General features: G+C 34.8%; 1 protein-coding gene across 1 annotated transcript; it reads right to left on the minus strand.

The window, feature by feature from the left end:
- Positions 1-19839: 19839 nt before the first annotated feature.
- LOC108339675 (N-terminal acetyltransferase A complex catalytic subunit NAA10) lies at positions 19840-20984 on the minus strand. The gene is made up of 2 exons (XM_017576862.2): positions 20640-20984; positions 19840-20308 (listed from the first exon to the last, which is right to left on the minus strand). The coding sequence occupies exons 1-2, from the start codon at positions 20937-20939 to the stop codon at positions 20048-20050; spliced, it is 561 nt and encodes a 186-aa protein (XP_017432351.1). The 5' UTR covers positions 20940-20984; the 3' UTR covers positions 19840-20047.
- Between the last annotated feature and the right edge of the window lie 394 nt (positions 20985-21378).

Raw genomic sequence — 21378 nt, forward strand, 5'->3', positions numbered from 1 at the left:
GCCTTCATAGACTTGGTAAACTTTCCAAACCATGCTCTTGGGGTTTTAATCCATATAAAGCCTTCTTTAATTTGCAAACCTTTATTCCAATTGAATCTGTCATGCCTGGTGGAGAATCCATATAAATTTCTTCTGAAATTTCTCCATGTAGGAAAGCATTTTTCACATCAAATTGTAGAAGAGGCCAATCTTGGTTTGCAGCTAGTGATAGAAGAAGTATTCTCACAGTGTTGAGCTTGGCTACCGATGCGAACATCTCTTGGTGATCTACACCATAAGACTGAGTATAACCTTTAGCCACAAGTCGTGCTTTATACCTCTCAATAGTTCCATCAGCTTTATGTTTGATTGTAAAGACCCATTTGCAACCCACCGTTTTCTTCCCTCTTGGTAAGGACACAAGATCCCAAGTGTTGTTTTTTTCTAAAGCTGTCATCTCCTCAGCCATTGCTTTGGTCCATCTAGGATCTGCCAAAGCTTCTTGTATATTACTAGGAATAGGAATTGAAGATAATTGAGATACAAAATGATGCATATGACTAGGATAACCTATGAGATGACACATATTTACTAATGGGATATTTAACTTTGGCTTGGAGGTCTGGTTCATATTTAGCTGGAGGTTGACCACGATTAGAACGAGGTGGAAGAATATATTGAACAGTAGTAGACTTAGTGTTTGGTGTGCTGGTGGTCTCACGAAGACAAGAATCAATTACATGATCAACTTCATCTAAATTAGTATTAGCAAAGATAGGATCAGAAGGTACCTTTAAAGAGTCAAGCTGAACCTGTGGAGAAGATTGAGCCAATTGGTTATGATCAAAAGACATTGTATTATCCAGAAAAGAAGTGTCCACATTTAGGATTGGCTCACTTCCTGCAGAATGATCCTCACACGATAATTTATCTTCACAACATAATTTTATATCTGAGATATCAAACATACTAACATCATGATTATGCACTTCACTTTCATTGCCTCCCTAAAGTGGAGAATCAACATAAAAAAATTCATGCTCATTAAATGTCACATCCATAGAAATATAATTTTTTTTAATGGTGGATGGTAAGCACGATAACCTTTTTTAGTTGATCCATACCTAACAAAAACACATTTGATCGCTCATTCTTCAAGCTTTGTACGTTGATGTGGGTGTAAGTGAACATATATAACACATCCAAAAATATGAGGTGGTAAATAAACTATGGGAGGAAGGATACAATGATCAGACAACACATCGAAAGGCCTTCGAAATTTAAGCACACTAGAAGGGGTTCGATTAATTAAATAAATGACAAAGCTCACAGCCTCACCCCATAAATGAGATGGGACATTACCATCTATCAAAAGTGATCTTGTCACCTTTAATATATGTCTATTTTTCCTCTCATCCACTCCATTTTGTTGTGGTGAATAAGGACATGTAGTTTGATGCAAGATGCCTTTAGAGTTCATGAACTCTATTAATTCAGTCTTAAAATATTCCCCTCCATTGTCTGATCGAATAACCTTAATAGATGTTTTAAATTGTGTAACAATCATATGATAGAAGGAACAAACCACATCACACACATCAATTTTATGTTTAAGCAAATATACCCAGGTTACCCGAGTACAATGATCAACAAAACTGATAAACCATTTTTTCCATTATGTGTAGATTGTGGGACAGGGCCCTAAACATCTGTGTGAATTAATTAAAAAGGAAAATCAGTTTTGTTATTGCTTAAAGGAAACACAATATGATGATTTTTTGCCATAACACAAGTTTCACAAAAAAAATCAGAAATATTGCATTTATGAAATAGTGATGGAAATAATTTTTTTAAATAACCAAAAGAGGGATGTCCCAACCATCTATGCCATAACCAAATTTCCCTTTTGTTTTTATCTTGTATGTGATCATTCGCAATACAAGTCAACCCTCTTTTATGAGTTTGTTGTGAGACATTTTCAAGATAATACAGTTTTTCACTCTCTCTACCACTGGCAATCTTCTCCTTGGAATGGATGTTCTGAAAAGACAATGGGTTGGGTAAAACAAGGCAACACAAGAATGTGATTTGGTTAACTTGTTGACGGAGATAAGATTACAATTTAATGTAGGAACAAATAAAACATCAGGAATCGATAAGAAGGATGAGAGGGCACTAGAGCAAAAAGGACTTTAGACGTTTGTTATTTTGGGCTTTTAACGTCTGATCTCTGTCTGACGTCTATATGGGTGACGTTAATGAGACGTCGGACCCTTTAGGTCAGACGTATATATAGGTCCGACGTCTATATAGACGTCCGATCCATACAGGTTAGACGTCTCTGAGGTTGCTCCTGACTCATGGTGATTCGAGTTTACAACTTTATATTTTAGTTGAAGAGAATGTATTGTACATTTTTTTTATTGGATGGTTTTAAAAACATAGTGGAGGGAATTGGAGGAGTACAAAACGCAAGAAATCGCCGCCATAGAACGCCGCCTAAAGACACGAGAATAACTGCACCAAAACCCAACGAAAACGCATTTTAATCGGTTCAAATGAACGATAATGCATCAAAGAGTGATGTAATCGAAGTAAAATTAATTTAAAACGGTCCAAAAGTGAGAAAGCGAACCTGAAAAGCGTAACCCGTAGAGAGAAAACGCGACGAAGATTATGAACAATGAGTGCGCGTAACGGTTGTCTCGCGTTCACGGTGTTTTAATGCACAAATTTAGACGTCGGTTCCCCCAATTAACAGACGTCTAAAGTGCTTTAGAAGTCGGAGTGGCGGGATCAGACGTCTAAATAGAGTCAAAAAGTTACTTTTTTAATTTCTGGATTTAGGGTTTAGACGTCGGTTCCCCCAATTAACAGACGTCTAAAGTGCTTTAGAAGTCGGAGTGGCGGGATCAGACGTCTAAATAGAGTCAAAAAGTGACTTTTTAAATTTCTGGATTTAGGGTTTAGACGTCGGTTCCCCCAATTAACAGACGTCTAAAGTGCTTCAGAAGTCGGTTCCCTCCATAACAAACGTCTAAATAGAATAAAAAATTATTATTTTTTAACTTTTTCATTTAGTTTTGACGTCTATTCGGGGGAGCTAACATATATGAGTATTTAGACGTCGGGCCCTTCCATAACCAACGTCTAAATAGTTGTTTTATTTACGAAAAATGCCACCGGTCATTTTTTACGTTGGATATTCGAGGGTCAGACGTCTAAAGGGTGACGTTAAAGGTCTTTTTTGCACTAGTGGGGATACAGTACATATACCTTCAATAGGAGATGAGACTCCATTGGCATTAATAATAACAGTTTTAGAACAATTAGAGGAAAAATTAGTAAATATATGAGGATCACAAGTCATATGATCAGTAGCACCTAAATCAATTATCCAATCACTACCCTTAGTAACAACAGAAAGATTAAGGGCAAAGTTAGATATACCTGACTTGGTCACAAATCCGACAGTAGTAGAAATATAACTCATGGAAGCCGCGGAAGTTCTAGAATCATGTTTCTCCGATTGATTTTTATCAGAAGAAGCCATTAGAAAATATTAAAAAAAAGCATTGATTCCTATATTGCAGAGGATATTAGTGTTTGGCTCTTGATGCCATATTAAGAAGTGAGTTTTTAAGCCTAACTCAAATCCACAAATCGGCTTGTAAAGTGAGGTTTGCACCCCATTTATATATTATAATTTGGCCTTATCTCTAGTCGATGTGAGACTTCCAACACACCTCCTTCACGCCGAGTTATAGACATCTCGTGCGTGATAGTAGAAATTGGATGGTCCGATAACGACGCGATAGCGAGTGGAATGGAAGAATAGAATACCCACATAGATCTCGTTAGGATAGGCTTGAACCATGGCTCTGATACCATACTAAAAAGGTTTAAAGAATAATTCTTATGTATATTTCAAAGAGTAGAGTAGTATATATATATATATATATATATATATATATATATATATATATATATATATATATATATATATATATATATATATACACACACACACACAAGGATCTTATAATCCTTCATCTATTAAAGGAATGACAGGTGCACAAATCTGCACAAATTATAATAATATCTAAATTATAACTAACATAATATTTGATTTTCTAATATCCATTAATAAAATATTTGGCATATCTTAACAGAAATTTGCTTAAATTTGATCCTCGTTTACAGTTGAAATTTCATTGAGTCGATTTTCAATTAAAATTCGATCGAATGAGTCGATTTTGATCAAATTTGATTGAATTTGACTGAGTTGATTCTGATTAAAAGTTGGTTGGGGATTGTCATGACCAAAACTTGGTTAAATTAGTCTCAATCAAAATTTGATTAAATTCGGTTGAGTCAACTTTAATCGAAAATAGGTTAAAAATTGATTAGAAGAATTACAACTGAAATTCAGTTGAGTTGATTTTGACTGAAATTTAACCAAGTCAGTCACGAACAAAAATCAGCCAAGACGGCCACTATTGAAACTTGGTTAAGTTAGTCCCGACCGAAATTTAGTCAAGTCGTTCGGATCGAAAATCGGCTTGTCAGACCTCGGAAAAACGCACCAAAACCCCACCTGTCTAATCCATTTAAAACGCACCCAAAACTCTGTAAACTGACGCCAGGTGTCAAGATTGGAAGATTCAAAAATCAGTAGTGGAGGACGGGTGTCTACAGGAGAGTGTACGTCCGTTGGACGTGGGGTAGACAAAAATGATTTTTCTGAAAAACCCTGCTCATTCTGATCTGCATGCACCTTCTCCTTCCAAACTCTGATCTTTCATTTTTCTCCTCCTTCTCACTAGGATTCCTACCTTCTCTCTAAGAAAACTAACCTTTCCTCTTCTCCGATCATCATTCAGAAACCGTAGAACCGTTCCCGGTGTCTTAAGCTTCGTTTTGAACCGATCACTTCAACGTTCTGATACTGGTAAGTCTTCTACTTCTTAACCGTTCGTTCTGGCCAGCATGCAAACCAAGTTCTGATTTCATGAGTCCTTAGTTTAATTCTGAATCATTGTTGATCTGTTATTTGATTTGGTTCGTAGAATAGTTGAGCTGTTAAGGGTAGAAGGAAACCTTAGTTCTTTGGCAAACCAACTTCAGTCAGTAGGACGTCCGTCTACACTAGAGGTAAGGGAAGCTTATTTGATTTAATTCGTATGTTGTGTTTTGTATGAATGTTCGTTAATTGACTGCATGAGTATAATGCATGATGTTTGATGAGATTGAATTGTATGAACGTTCGTTGATTTATGGTTGGGAATGAAATACATGAATTTACATGATATGGATTGTATGAAATGTGAGAGTTGATGTTGATATGAACGCATGAAACTATGAGATTGCATGATGAGAAATGAACTGGAACGAAAATGGATTGTATAAGAATTTCCCCATAATAATGTACGTTCGTTGCTGAACGGTCTTTGACCGTTCAGTTTTCCCTTGTAACATAGTAAAAATGGGATTCTTCATTTGGATAGAACCCTAGTTGAGGACGAGCGTCCTCGAGTTAAAATACTATGCTTGAGCGTTAGGCCAAGCACAGTTGTATCTAGTTTTCTTGGATAAACTCCATTCTTTTATATATATATATGTAATAGTATATTTCCCCGTTCATAAACATTACCTTGACAGCCCCTTAGTATATTTATCAAATCTACTATTATAAGTTAAATGGTGCTCGGTCTTATACCAAGCGCTCGTACTGAGTAGTGCTCGATCTTACATCTAGCGCTCGCTCTAAGTGGTGTTCGGTCTTATACTGAGCGCTCGTACTCATTCTTATAAATTAGTCTTAATGAAATAGCGTTCGTCCAACTTCAGAAGAACTTTCCTTTACCACGTTCGGTCATTGACTGGTAGTGGATTTCAGTATGAGAATTATTCTAAATATGGTTCGTTAACGTCTTGAGGTGTCTACATTCTATGTATTCGGCCTGGAGCCTCCACACTTAAATTATCCCTTGAAGTATTGGTTTGAATTCACGAGGGTCAGTTCATTAAACTGATTCACATGGTAAATAACGTTCGTCCCTTGGAACCTGATATTATTCAAATCTGATAGTAACTCCGTCGTTCGTACTCTGATCTAGAACGGGCGTCTTCTTGGTCCCGTCCACAGCGTTCGTCCTCGTTTTGAAAGAGGAGTGAACGTTCGGTACCTGATGTCCTTAATAAATCTTGGAACAAAGAGGAAATTGAAATGATTGGTAATGAAAGACAAACTTGAGATGATTGATAATGATTGATGAAGAAAATATGAGATGAATGGAATGTTGTGAATTTGAACGAGCGTTCCAGGGAGGAACGACTCAGGTTTGAGAATTTGAGATTTGTAAAGTATGACTGTGGTTATGCTAGTGCTGGCAGTTCATCCTGATGTTTCGTGGGTACTCGTCCTCACGTAGAGGAGGGTAGGTCATGTGTGGAAACGGCAGGAGGTCCCATTCTTAGGGGTACTTTGGATGAATAGGACTAACCTCGGGTGGCAGCTGATGAGAGTATTCCAGTTACTACATCACCCGGGTGCAAGAACGTCTGTAGCTACACAGATTCATACAGTCCGGACAGTCCGTCTAGTGTTAGTTTTCGTATAATTATATGTGTTGAACTATTTTTGTGTTGATTGGAAATGTTTAATTTAAGTGTTGATGTATGAATTAAATTACATAAGCTTATCCTGTGTTTCCGTGTGGATGTGAGCAGATGGAAGCGCGCTACTTGAAGAGGCGCTGGAAGAAGAAAATTTGGAAGATGCGAACCTCGTAGATGTGGAAGTTAAGACCGAACAGTAAGACGTTCGGCTAGTAGTATAGGTGTTTGATAGAGTGGTCGTTCGACCACCTTATCTGTTTCTTTTGTTATGTTCGACCGTTCGGTATTTTCTCCTGTAAACCGTTCGGTCAGGTACTACTTATGTTTGGCTTAAATTTTTGTAACTCGCATGTAAGGACGTTCGTCTTTATGCTTTCGTTCATTAGTGGAAAACTGTACTGAATTATTATTAAATGTGATTATTCTAATATATAGTTTATGGCTGTATATTTGGGATGTTATACGACTAAACTCAGTCAAGACAACAATAATCAAAACTTGGTCATGTTTGTTCCAACTAAAATTTGATTGAATTTGACCAAGTCAACCTTAACTAAAAATCCACCGAATTTGGTTGAATATACCAGGACCAAAACTCAATTGAGTCGATTGTGATGAAAATTCGATTGGGTCGAGTCTTGCCAAAGTTTGGTTGAGTTCACAACAACCAAATTAAACTTCAACCTTTATATACTTTTAAACAAATAAAAAGTATAAAATAATTAAAAATATAAAATAAAATAGTTTTATGTTAATAAATAGTTAATTGAATTACAATTTTCAAGGTTTAATTTTTTAAAATTAAATTATAAAATATTACAATTTAGTTTTTAATATAAACAGTTCAATATTTTTAATATAATATAGTATAATTAATTAATAATTAGTTAATTTTACTCTCTAAAATCTCATTCTTCACAGTCAAAACCTTTAATAGAATGAAATTAAATTAAAATATGTGTGAGAGCAAGAAGCAACTTAACATCAATGTTAATGTATCATTGAATTCTATATCTTCTCAAACTCTCTTTAGCTTAAAAAATTAGCCTCGTAAATTTGAAAACTATAAATATGTTAACGTTAATAAAAAAAATCATACACATGCATTGTTTTACTGATCACATTAAAGACCACCACAAGTTGGAACATAGAAAGTTGTATTGTATTTGTAATTTTATTGTAATCTCTTCGGTTTTATGACATGGTCGAAAATTATACATGCATAGTTGTTTCATGTTTTCAAAAATGTTTGTGAAATCATGTATATATATATATATATATATATATATATATATATATATATATATATATATATATATATATATATATATATATATATATATATATATATATATATATATATATAGTCGTGTCATGGTTTTAGCATTTAAATTTATTTTATTTTATTAAATTGTCTATTTTTATGAAGATACAGAAAGAGTTTTAATAAGTTCTAAAAATTATTGAGATTTAATTTAATCTGCTGTTCGATGTACAATTCGATGTCTCAATTTTACAGAAATTAAATTTGAAATAATTATTTCATTGTATTTGATAGCAACGTTTTTATTTGAAGTTGCTGAGCCACTAAAATAATTTATAAATAGTAATTAGACATAGAATTTAGCGGGGTTTTATGATTTTATATAAAAGAAAGTGTTTGTAAACAAAAATGAAGTGGTCATAATTAATGACTGGTTTTTCTAACACCTTATACTCAGTTAACCACTTTGTCGACTTGAATAAACGGGCTTATAATGCTTAACATGTGTCAAAATTCTAAACAATTTAAAGAGAATTTGTATTTCTTTTTTGGATTTTTTGTGTTGTCTATACTGAATTCTTAAAATATATTAATGTTAATGTATTAAAAATATTTAACATATTTTAGAATATCAAAATGGGTACATAAGTATATTTTAAAATCTTAATATAAAATACTGCTAAAAATACCAATAACCAATATATACAGATTTAAAAGAGAGAAAGTTAAAGATAAATGACATGTATAATGGGATGTTCGCACGAGAAAAGACAATACACTAACAAAAAAATGTTTTTTAACGCGCTATATACGCCTCGGTTTTACTGAAACCGAAGCGTATAAAAGCGTGGTGGCAGTTTTGTAAATACTGAGTGATTATATGTCTCGGTTATTTTTGAACTAGTGCCTATGTCTGTTACTGTCTCAGATAGAAGGACAACCAAAGCATAAAAGTCATGTCACTTCACCACTGTCAAGGGGTTTATTTTCTGACAAAGCGCTATCACCTCGGTTCAACTCAGAACCGAGGAATAATATGCGTTACTACTTCGGGTACAGGCCCAACCGAAGCATAATGGGCTGTAGACTTCACTGCAAAATTAGGCCCTTAGGTTAAAATCTGCAAAAGGCTTTTCTCTTTCTCTCTCGCACGGGATTTTTCTCTCATCTTTGCCTCTCCGCCGAGCCATTTTGCTGGTCTGTGCCTCCCTCCGCCGGTGCTTCTTCCAAGGACTCCACGGTGCCTCTAGTTCTCTCGCTGTTGCCGCTTATTCCTCCGACAACTGACGTCGCTGCTCCAGTTCTCACCTCTCACTGATCTCTCTACTCTTCCTCTGATTCTAACTCAAACCCTCCCGCCAGACCCTCCCAACCCATCATCATCCAACCAGTTTCCTACCTTGTCAAGCCTAAATCCCCGCAGCTAGAACCCTCGCCGGAATCCTCACCACCACCTGCCGAACCGCAATCCCTCCGCCCGCCATCGGACTCGCAGCGCGCATGGAGGCGCGAGGACATCCGATACGTGAAAGACGCCACCAATGCCAGATCTGTGGTCATCGTGAGCCTCCAGAATCTCCTTCACGTCTTTGTCTACGGGGAACATGCCTATTCGGCCACCATCGCGCGTTTCTCCCCCAACGGCGAGTGAGTCGCCTCCGGTACCGTTAGGATCTTGGGCACGTGAAACGACTTCGTTTTGAAGGAGTTCAGAGTCCTCTCCGGGAGCATCGACCACCTTCAGTGGTCCCCCGACGGCCTCCGAATCGTTGCCTGCGGCGAAGGCCTAGGATCTTCTCGAAGCTTCTTTGTGTGTGTGTGTGTGTGTGTGATATTATGTTTGACTTCGTTTATATGTGTGTTGTTGTTCTTACTGAAACATGCTTTGAGTTCTTACTATGCTATGAACCCCCAAAATGAAGCCTTGAGTTCTTACTGTGCTTTGTATGTTGTTGTTCTTACTGAAACATGCTTATTGGTTGGCTGACAGTGAAGAGATGATGCCTAAGCCAAAGGAGGAGCAAGAAGTGAGGAAAGTGGTGATTAGGAAGGAAAGCTTTGGGGACTCTGAGCTTGAAGGTAGCAGTGGTCAACAAATAATGTCAAGGATATGAGGATCAAGGAGATGAGGATGGCTATTTACCAGCTTTGGGAACATCATAAGATCATTTCACAGTGAATCAGTATCTTAAAATTTGAAAAAAAAGAAAACAAGTTACCGCTTCGGTTACCTAAAAACCGAGGCATAATCCATTCCTTTATGACTCAGTTCATAACCGAGACATAAAACCTATGTCTTATTACCTCGTATGTATATGCTTCGGTTGTAAAACCGGTGCGTATAAATAAAACCTATGTCTTAATAAAATATATTTTTTCGTACACTATTAAAGATTATAATTATAATATATTATTTGAACGAAATCGTACTATATTATATACGTCCAAGTATGACTCGAACATGTAAGTACATGACCTACTTCCTGTTAAACACATGTCGACCTATTAAGTCGATATGTACCCAACCTACACTTACTCAACCAAGACAACATCATGTTAATTGTACTTAGTCACAATAATTCATAAGTTAAACTAAAAGATTTACAATTATTTATTATAATTCAAGATTAACAAGTAATTACGTCACATGGCCCAGGCCCATCGAGATAAAAGATCATAAGTAGTAAGTATAAATAGCACATTTTAAGAAGTACATTGATTACATTCATTAATTACCACATTTATTACCTGATGATGCACTTGATTAACTTGAGCATCGAAATGTCTTCTGTAGGCACAACCCCTACCTGACTAAGAGAGGACGAGTACCATTGGAGAGGATGAGTACCCCTGAAGTTGAAAACCTAAAGTGTTCAAAGTGCTTGTTGGAATCTATACAATATATATATATATATATATATATATATATATATATATATATATATATATATATATGGCCTTGTAAAAATAATTGGAATGTTGTGATGCACAAATAGAGCTTGTTGGAGAAACTAAGATATTTTCGTTACAAGAAGGTTGAGGTCTAAAGATAGGAGCAATAACGAATGAAGAAGGAGAGAAGGCTATAGGTCAAGTTCTATTTTACAATGCTAACTTATTTGAATGGACCCTAGCCAACCTCCCAAGGGTCGACCTAATGGTAGCCTCCCATATGTTGTCTATCTTAAGAGAAGCTAGGTCAGTCTTGCAAAAAAAGCTAGAAGAAGAAAGAAGGCTAGTTGCTAAGGCCAAGGTAGAGAAGTTGTTACAAGACAGATTCGTTAAGGAAGCACATTACACAACATGGCCCAAGGACGCCTAGCCACTATCTAGCATCGACCAACCCATAGATGGAGTTGTCTGCTACAATGTTTTAAGTTTCCTAGACACTTACTCAGACTATAACCAGACTTCTATGACTCATAGTGATAAGTTGAATACTACCTTCATTACGGAGGAAACGAACTGCTACCACGAGGTCATGCCCTTTAGCCTAAAAAACATTAAGGCAACATACTAAAGATACATGGATAGGGTGATCAAACACCTAATCGGCAAAAGTGTTGAGGTGTACATAGATGGCATGATGGTAAACTCACCCACCCTTGTCCACCATTCTCAAAGAAGTTTGTGTTTAGAGTAGATGGAGAAAATTTCCTAGGATTTATTTTGACACATAGAGGAATCAAGGTGAACCCTAAAAAATGTCAGGTCAAGATTGACATGAGGAGTCTAAAGAATGTCAAATTGGTCCAACATCTCATTGGGAGGTTAAGGGTCATCTCTCGCTTCCTCTTAAGGTTTGTTGAGAAGACTCGACCAATGCACTTTTCATATTAGCTTAAAACTATCAAAGTTGCAAGCAATTGTCAACTTACCAAGAAATTTACATGGAAGCTTAAACCCTAACAACGTTTTTAGCAAGAAGTTTACATGGAAGCTGTTCAAGGTACCCACAACCCTCTTATCCTCTTTAGATAAGATGTCCTTTAGTCATTCCTTGTATCTAAAAGGGTCATCAGTCAAATAAAAAGGAAGCTTTGGCTTGCTGTTCTCATCATAAAAGTGAGTTTGGGTAGTTAGATTCACCACTACCTTGAAAAACCATTTTTGAACGATTACGAGTACACACTAAGTAAATATCTACTAGCTTTTCTCACTAAGGACAACCATATGACGAGTGTCCTAAGCCAAGTCAGGTAAAAATAAAAAAGCATTCATGTAAAGAAGACAAGTATAACACTTGACACACTAACCTAAATGCCTGCAGAGAACCCCAACTGTTTGGATGAAGTCCTGTTGGCACAACGTTAAGAAGACGTAGAACACCCATGGTGAACTCGTCAAAAGGTAGTTGATATGTTGTTGACTAAATAAAAACATATACACGTTATCTATGGCGCTTACCCTCCTAAATGATAATGTGTTCTCTACCCCTTCATTCACGAACATGTATATGTTATTCAACCACGAGTTAAGTATCCTCAACCACCTAAACTTGGAGAAATATTTCCTCACTAAGGCTTTGTTCACATGAGATGATTTGTGGGAGATGATTTGGGAGAGAGTGATTGAATGGATTTGAGGGTAAATTTTTTGTTGTTTATTTGAGTGGATTTAGAGATAATTGAGAGTGGATTTGGAAGTAAAGTTTGTGAGAATTAGTGTAGGATTTGATTGATGTGATAGATTTAAAAAATTTGTTTAAATGGTAGAAATTAAAGATTACCAAAATGTCCCTAGTTATTAAAGTAATATAAAATGTTAATTGTTAATGTTATATGTAATTGTAAAAATGTTTATAAAGAGTAAAAAAATTAAAAATAATTATTAAAATTAATTTTTAAAAAGTAAAAATATTATAATTTAGTAAAATGAATTTATTTTCAAATGTAGTATTTGTTTGTAATATAATTTACCACCAAGTCACCTGTCTAATGGCCTTGTTACAAGATTTGAAAGTAAGAAACAAATACAATTTACACAAAAGAAAGAGGAAAGTGGGGCAATGCAGCTCTGGCTTCTCTCAAAGAAGGATTTACTGATTTTTGGACAAGCAAACAAGTCTCACAGTTGTTGGGAATGAGGATTTTAAACTGCTGTCAATAGTGGCTGTAGTAGCAGCGTTTTGTGAACACTGACAAGGAAAACCATGAAACTGCTACACCAAAAATCATTTCCAATATTCATCTTTCCTTCCTCCAATCTACTTCCTAGGATGCTACCAATGTTGTAGGACTGCTTGGGATACTTCTGCACCGAAAATAGAACTCAAATGTACCACCATCAAGTAATTAAAACGTAAGAAAATCAGCCCTACTGCTGCCAGAAAATGCTAAACCAGAATGCACCACTGAACTTTCATCAAACAGTTTAGGTGCAGGATTTTCAAACAACTCAAATCAATCAATTAATCGGTTTTCAACGAAAGGTGACACTCAAAAGGAACTTAGGATAGGCTCTAGAGTAGATTTAAAAAGCAAGAAACGCTTACAAGTTGTGTAGACAGTGAATTTGAACTCAAATTCAAAATAGGTAAAACTGTTTGTTAAAATGCCTAAGAGAGTTTTGTGACTAATGCACCAGAATTAAAAATTTTGCTTGGCACTGGTTCAAGCAGCCTTTTACTGTGCAGTCTTTTATTAATTTTGAACTGTGCACTTCTTTTTAATCAATTGAACCAAGCTTTTGCTACCAATTTAAGATAGAATTCGGTGCAATAATCACATCAAACAGTCAATACTAAAAATCTGCAACATATATCAGAAAAGTGTTGAAAAATTGGTGGTTTGGATAGCACTTTTGCACAAATGAATTAGAACACTTAATTTTATGATTTGAGCAACTTTGTTTTACCAAATAGGACTTCTATAAGCTACCAGTAGAGGCTAACTATTTGCATATCAAAATTTCATTGTATGAGTTGCTCTTAACATTAAAAATTGGTCCAATTCACCAACCAAATTTCAACAAAAGATTCAAATGGGAATGGAAACAAGTCTTATGACTTTAGGACAACAAATTAAACTTAAACAAGACTCTAGGATTGAATTTAAAGATGTTCAACAATGAATTCTATACTGAAACAGATTTAAAACCAAAAGAACTCAAGCAAAGATTGGTGCAGTTCGGTCAAGCTGCTATAATGTATTTTTCTAGACTTTGCAGGATGGTGCAACCAAGTTTCTTGTCTTAGACAATTTATTGTTCATATGGTATGCACACATCACATTTGCAACATTCAAACACATCCAGAAATGACACTTCCATACGGTGCAGTTTCAGAAAAATAAAATTCAGATTTTAATAAATTTGGCTACTGCATTGGTACTGCACTTTGAGCTCTTTGAATCATTGCTCTTATGATGTGCAGGTATTGAATTACTTCTCATGTCAAGCAGTTCTACCCATTCACATATTCAACTCAGAAATTTTGACATCAATAAACCAAATGAACATGACTTTGACATGACAGTATAAGATTGCAAAATAAAAAGACTCAATACAAAAATTGACCCGATTAAAATGATGAAACTAAATCAAATAAAAGTTGAAACAATTAAATGACTCGATGGATAGCTACTGAAACCCAGAAATCAATGTACCAATGCATTATAAAAGCAAAAACATGAAGTAACTATGTTGACAAATTAGAATGAAAGAAAAATGACTTAGCTGGAACAACCACACAACACCGTGAGCAACCTAGGCTCTGAATACCACTTGATGAGGTTGCTCCAGCATGGGGAATGGGTTGAAGACAGCGAAATATTGAAACCAGATTAGGCATCGAATATGTAGCAAATATGGGTAATTGGTGACATATCGGTCGTCCACCACCAACGAATACGCTCCATCGAACCGAATACGGCGTTGTTGCGAGAATGGGGAACTGAATACGCCGTTATTGCCAGAATGGGGAACCGAATAAGGGGCTGTGCAAGAATGGGGAACCGAATACTACTATGCCAGGAATCGAATACAGCTCCTTTGTGAATGCTTTGCAGGCCTCGAACCGAATACTCTAGGTATGGAACCAAATACGCTTCCTTCAATTTCGTGATGAAGCACTGTTCATCGTCTTCTTCACCTTCAAACACGCGCATTCCACTTAACAACTTTCTTCTTCATGCCATCAGCTCCTTCTTCGTCCTCATCTACAACCCTGCAACTCAAAAAGAAAAAGAAAATTGGACAAAGAAGATACTGCAATACTAATCTCAAGCGTTGCTCTTTGTCGTCAATGGAAGAAATTGGCGTTGCTCTTCGTCGTCAATGGAAGAAACCGAACATATTACACTTTGAATAATAGTTGTGGAGAGACCTGAGGGCGCCAATATATTAACTCCTTCGAATCGGTTCAACTGTTCTTCGCGTGTTTTGAATTTTAACTTCTTCAAATCAGTTTTGTAGTTTTGCAAATCGATTTTCTATATTAAGCTGATATACACACAAGGAATTGTATAATAGGTTGAAGGTACATGTGACATTTCAGTAAAATCCCTCCAAATCTCTTCACTTTCGCGGGTGATGAAAAATCGTTCCATCTCGCAAATCCGTCTTCAGCGTTCCTCGCTTTTCCTCTCATCCGAACACGAGTTCACTTTCATTTCATCGCTCGCATTCGCCTCTGAACAGTAAAATTTGTTCAAGTGAACACTGCGTAAGGGATCACCCTATCATATCCTCCCCTTTGAAGTAGATTGTCCTCGACATACTCCTTAGAGGGATCTTCCTTACTCTCTATAATTACCTTCGGACTATATCAAGCACCCTTGATGATGTAGCACTAAACGAGGATAAGGACTGTCTACTATCATTACTCGTCCCCTCTACCAATAATGTAGAAAAGACATTATAACAGGTAAAATGGACCTTTTATTGTCCTTGATCCTTGAACTTCAATCATTAATTTTTTATTTTTAACCATTGATGTCATCACTAACATCTCACACAAAGACCCTTAATTTATCCACTCATTAGCATCCATGCTAACTACTTACTATAACCATTATAGTAATACCATTATCAACATAACATAATTTGAAGCATCACAAGTACTATGATCATCATCATACATACAAACTCTTACCCAATAATAACCACAAATAATCATAATCATATACACATATAACATACAACCATAAACAAACAAAGGTAAGTTTCCCCATATATTGGTCAATTAAAAGATTTTATCTACAATCCTAAAACATCACTCATCTTCCTTTACACTAGTGATTTTTTGTCACTCTTTCTCTTCTTCTCCCAAAACATCAATCTCCTCTCTTCCTCTATTTTCTCTCTTTGATTCAGAATTTATAGATTTTCTAAACACCAAACCACCCATTAATCAATTTTTACACCAATTAAATAAAGATAAAAGATCTTAAGTAAAAATATTAAAAAACAAAACATAACAATTATGTTCTAAACAAAAAAATCCAAAATCTCAAAACTACTTTATTTTTAAAATCCTTATCTTTTGAATCTTGCAAAATTAAAAAAAAAAATTAAAAACATAATAATAAATAATTATAAGAAACAAAAAAATAATAAATATACATATATTGAATTTCAAAATCCAATAAATTTTTTAAAATATTTTAAAATCCAATAGAATGCTTTTTTTTTAATTCCAGTATAATCCTTAATTAGATTTTAAAATTCTAAAGAATCTTTAAGCATATTTGAATTTGAAATTCAAAAAAATCTTTAATTAGATTTCAAAATTCAATAAAATTCTTTACCGAATTTTATAATGCAATAAAATTTTTCATTATGAGATTCCAAAATTCGATAAAATGTTTAATCAAATTTCAAAATCAGTTATTTAATTTAACTTAATATTTTATTTAAAAGAACATAATTGGCATGGATGGAAAATTTAGGTGTGCAAAAGAAACAGTTGGAAGTGCAGGAAGAAACCCACTGTGTCTAATGCAGTCTCTCAAAATCCCAAACTGGAAGTGAGAACCCATGTGGGGGCCATTTCTTTCTGTACCCCCACACTTTTTCATGTGCAACCATGGAATGGTTAAAAGATCAAATTGTCATCCTGCTGCCACCACCGTCTGTCAACGTCATCACCGCTCCTTGTCTAGGTGCTGTATCATGAGTGAAACAAAAAAAATAAAGTGTTTTACATTTCAAAAGTCATTTTTACATAAACAAAAAATTTGCATAGTATTCAGAGGAAAATTTCAGATTATGCTATCTGAAAGATACTTCCAAATTACACAATTCATAAGTTTTTCTCAAGAAAAATAATAGCTTCAAGATTGCATAATCTGAAAACTTTTATTTGTCGTGCAAAAACATGCCATTCAGATTTGCATGTAATAAATAAAGAAATAAACCACTGGTTTATACAATCTAAAAAATTTTCTTTTTATAAAAAATGATACTCAGATTGTGTAATAAAAAAGTAGAGAATAAATTACAAATTTCATAATAAAAAAAAAATCGAAATCATACAATCCAACAGCTTTATTTTTATGCTAAAAATTTCATATATGTCTCCTTACTAGTGCAAAAATAAAGACAATGACTTTCTATCTAAAAGTGTTTGTCTTCAAAGAGCAAACAAGTGCAGAATTACCGATGAAGAGGTAAAAAGAAAAACAGACAAATTCATAGGAGAGAGCCAGTCTCCAAGGAAGAAACATTTCTTGAGCAATATAGTTTTAGCCTAAAATAAATCGACAACAGCAATATTTATACAATCTAAAAAAATTTCTTTTTATAAAAAATGATATTCAGATTGTGTAATCAAAAAGTAAAGAATAAATTTCATAATAAAAAAAAATCGAAATCATACAATCCAACAGCTTTATTTTTATGCTAAAAATTTCATATATGTCTCCTTACTAGTGCAAAAATAAAGACAATGACTTTCTATCTAAAAGTATTTGTCTTCAAAGAGCAAACAAGTGCAGAATTACCGATGAAGAGGTAAAAAGAAAAACAGACAAATTCATAGGAGAGAGCCAGTCTCCAAGGAAGAAACATTTCTTGAGCAATATAGTTTTAGCCTAAAATAAATCGACAACAGCAATATTTATACAATCTAAAAAAATTTCTTTTTATAAAAAATGATATTCAGATTGTGTAATCAAAAAGTAAAGAATAAATTTCATAATAAAAAAAAATCGAAATCATACAATCCAACAGCTTTATTTTTATGCTAAAAATTTCATATATGTCTCCTTACTAGTGCAAAAATAAAGACAATGACTTTCTATCTAAAAGTATTTGTCTTCAAAGAGCAAACAAGTGCAGAATTACCGATGAAGAGGTAAAAAGAAAAACAGACAAATTCATAGGAGAGAGCCAGTCTCCAAGGAATAAACATTTCTTGAGCAATATAGTTTTAGCCTAAAATAAATCGACAACAGCAATATTTATACAATCTAAAAAAATTTCTTTTTATAAAAAATGATATTCAGATTGTGTAATCAAAAAGTAAAGAATAAATTTCATAATAAAAAAAAATCGAAATCATACAATCCAACAGCTTTATTTTTATGCTAAAAATTTCATATATGTCTCCTTACTAGTGCAAAAATAAAGACAATGACTTTCTATCTAAAAGTATTTGTCTTCAAAGAGCAAACAAGTGCAGAATTACCAATGACGAGGTAAAAAGAAAAACAGACATTCATAGGAGAGAAAGCCAGTCTCCAAGGAAGAAACATTTCTTGAGCAATATAGTTTTAGCCTAAAATAAATCGACAACAGCAATATTTAAACAGAAGTAAAACGAATGTCAAAAAATTAAAAAAAAATTATGTTACTGAGCATCCACAGATGATAATGATCAACAGCAGCATCACCATTGCTTTTGTCAAGAATTTTTCCCAATAAAACAATAAAAACAATCTAAGTAATAAAGCATGAAGGAGTGCCATAAGTAAAATGAATACTGAAGGGTTCCATAATCTATTAATAGTAAGGAAAAAGTTCTCATACCTTCAATGTGTGAGAAGGCATCCCACATGCCAGAACCTCTACCACCCTCCTTGCAAGCACCTTCTATCCAGAAATTAGCAACCCGCAATTTAATGTCTAATTGAACAGCTTTCCCATCAGTTACAAATACAAAATTATTTATCTTAATATATTTCCATTCTCCTAATAATTGGTCAAACACATTGATCCAAGCTCTCCCTATCATAGAACATTTTAAATCCTAAACGCCTTGTTTTCTCACTATGATTACAAATTGCAAGAAATTTTGAATAAAAGGTTGTCTAGTTTGGTTCTAGCTACCATGAAAATCCACAAGATCGAAGCCAAATTTAGGATATATTTAGCAGAAACCGAGGAAGCCGGTGTATAAGAAAACAAAGTAAGAAAGATCAAACATTCTAAGCACTGCAGGGAATCTGCAACCAAAGAAGGATGATGAATCAGTAAGTTTAAAAGACCAAGAATTTCAAACCTAAGGCAAGAAGAATTAGGTGAGGTGCAGTCAATGTCTACAAATCCAAATTTAATTATGCTACGTAATAAGTTTAGCTAAAACACATCAATGTTAAACTCTGACACCATAAAAAATCAAGTATTCCCCACCAAAAATTGTGTCTAAGCACGACAACTCAGAACTAGCTCTGAAGAAAAGAGAAACAAACAAAAATAAAGTATAATAAAATAAAATGAATTGCAACATAAACTTCCTACGGTGTCCGAAACGCCAACACTAATCCAGTGAAAGCTAAAACACAGATCTTGAACCCAATATTACAATGATAACAATGGCATAAAAGATGCCTCTTTCCCAGCAAAACTGTCGACAGTAGAGACCACAACAGCTGCAGTTGTGCTAGAACCCTAGTGCAACAAAAATGAAGCCCCACTAGAAGATAGATGTCACTCCACACGGCGGGACACCGATCCACAATGCCTGCAACTAACTACTCTCCACACAGAAAATCTTGAACTGAAAATAAAATAAATTCTCATGACAAAACAACAAAGACACCGAAAGACAACAATCTTGTTATTAATCAAAGCATCATGAAGCCGAAAGAGTGTCTATATTCACCAAGCCAGTAAAGAAAAAATTCTATTAAAAATGAACTAACACAGCCCGATAAATCTACAGCAAGTTTGCACAACACGATTCAACAATTTTAAAACTAAAATTCTCATTTCATTTCTTTCCAAGACTCGTTAACCACTCATTCAGTTGGCTTTAGCATTTCCCTTGACCTCCCCACCACAACACCCACCACCATGCTCATGGTGGTGGTGGTGATGGTGGTGATGATGATGGTGGTGCTGCTTCCCTTTAAGCTCCTTCCTCATGTCATAAGCATCTTCTCCGTCCGCATAATACTTAGCCTCCACATCATGAATCTTGTACCCCAAGGTCTCGGTGTACAAATTGAAGGCCGCACGGTTGCTCTTGCGCACGTGCAGGGACACATACTCGGCACCAAACACCTGTGCCAGAGAATCCAACATAAGACAGTCAAAACAAAAATATATAAATATGATTTTTCATTAATTACAATCTTCGTCATCCCTAAATATTTTTTCGAAATTTTAGTTAATTAAAATCCCGTTCTTCTTTAAAGTAATTTCTATCTCTTAATTTTCAATTATCCACAAAATTGTTCAACTTTCAAATTCAATCTTCAGTAACTATTTTGTCAGTTTGATATGACAGTTGAGAAAACGCATCAAGCTTGCATGTCACTAAATGAGAAATAATTAATTATAATTTTAAAACTAAAAATTGAACAATGTTACTAGAAATATATTAGCAGTGGACCTGTTCCATGGCGTTCTGGGCGGCGGTCATGAGTTTGGTGGCGAGACCGAGTTTGCGGTGGGTGCGGAGGACGGCGAGGGAGGTGATGTGGCCGTGGCAGTCGGTGGTCTCTTCCTCCATCTTGGCGAGGACGTAGCCGACGATGCGACCGTTGTAGTCTTCGGCGACGTAGAGGAGCTGAGGCCAGGAGAGGATATGGTAGAGATAGTACTTCATCTGGTAGTTCTCAGGGAGGCAGAACAGGTTGCAAGCCTGCATCGCCAGAAGATCCTTCACCGTCGCCTTCCTTATGCACACCATTTTTCCCCCTTTTCCCTCACTCCCTATTGATGATTATGATCGAATTAGGGCTCCACTATCCATTCTATAAAGCTTATCATTTTTATTTTTCTTTTTTCTTAAATACTTTAATCTATAATTATTATGATTCCATTTAATTTTCAATTTGAATCTGTACCAAAATTTGATCACAAGCTTTCGGCCTTGCTAATAATTTTTTTTCTCTGATTTCATTATGTCATAATTAAAATAACAAAAAATGTAACTGACTTAATATTAAAATTACTAATAGTTAAAACATAAGAATCAAAATTACTTATGAGAATTCAGAACTAATATTATTAATAGTTAAAGTATTAAAATTAAAAAATTAAAAAGAAATTATAGATTTTATAAAATTTATAAGATTTGATAGTATTTTTGTTTCAATGCTATGATAATTATTTTCCATTTGGCTCAT

The sequence above is a fragment of the Vigna angularis genome, chromosome 5 (genome assembly GCF_016808095.1).
Source record: "Vigna angularis cultivar LongXiaoDou No.4 chromosome 5, ASM1680809v1, whole genome shotgun sequence".
Taxonomy (NCBI): Eukaryota; Viridiplantae; Streptophyta; class Magnoliopsida; order Fabales; family Fabaceae; genus Vigna; species Vigna angularis.

What these genes read in the sequence shown, in the direction of transcription:
- LOC108339675 (XM_017576862.2), bottom strand. Translation starts at nt 20,939, where the DNA reads ATGGTGTGCATAAGGAAGGCGACGGTGAAGGATCTTCTGGCGATGCAG. An exon ending in CCCAGAACGCCATGGAACAG is followed by an intron (nt 20,309 to 20,639) that starts GTCCACTGCTAA and finishes TCTCTGGCACAG; the next exon opens with GTGTTTGGTGCCGAGTATGT.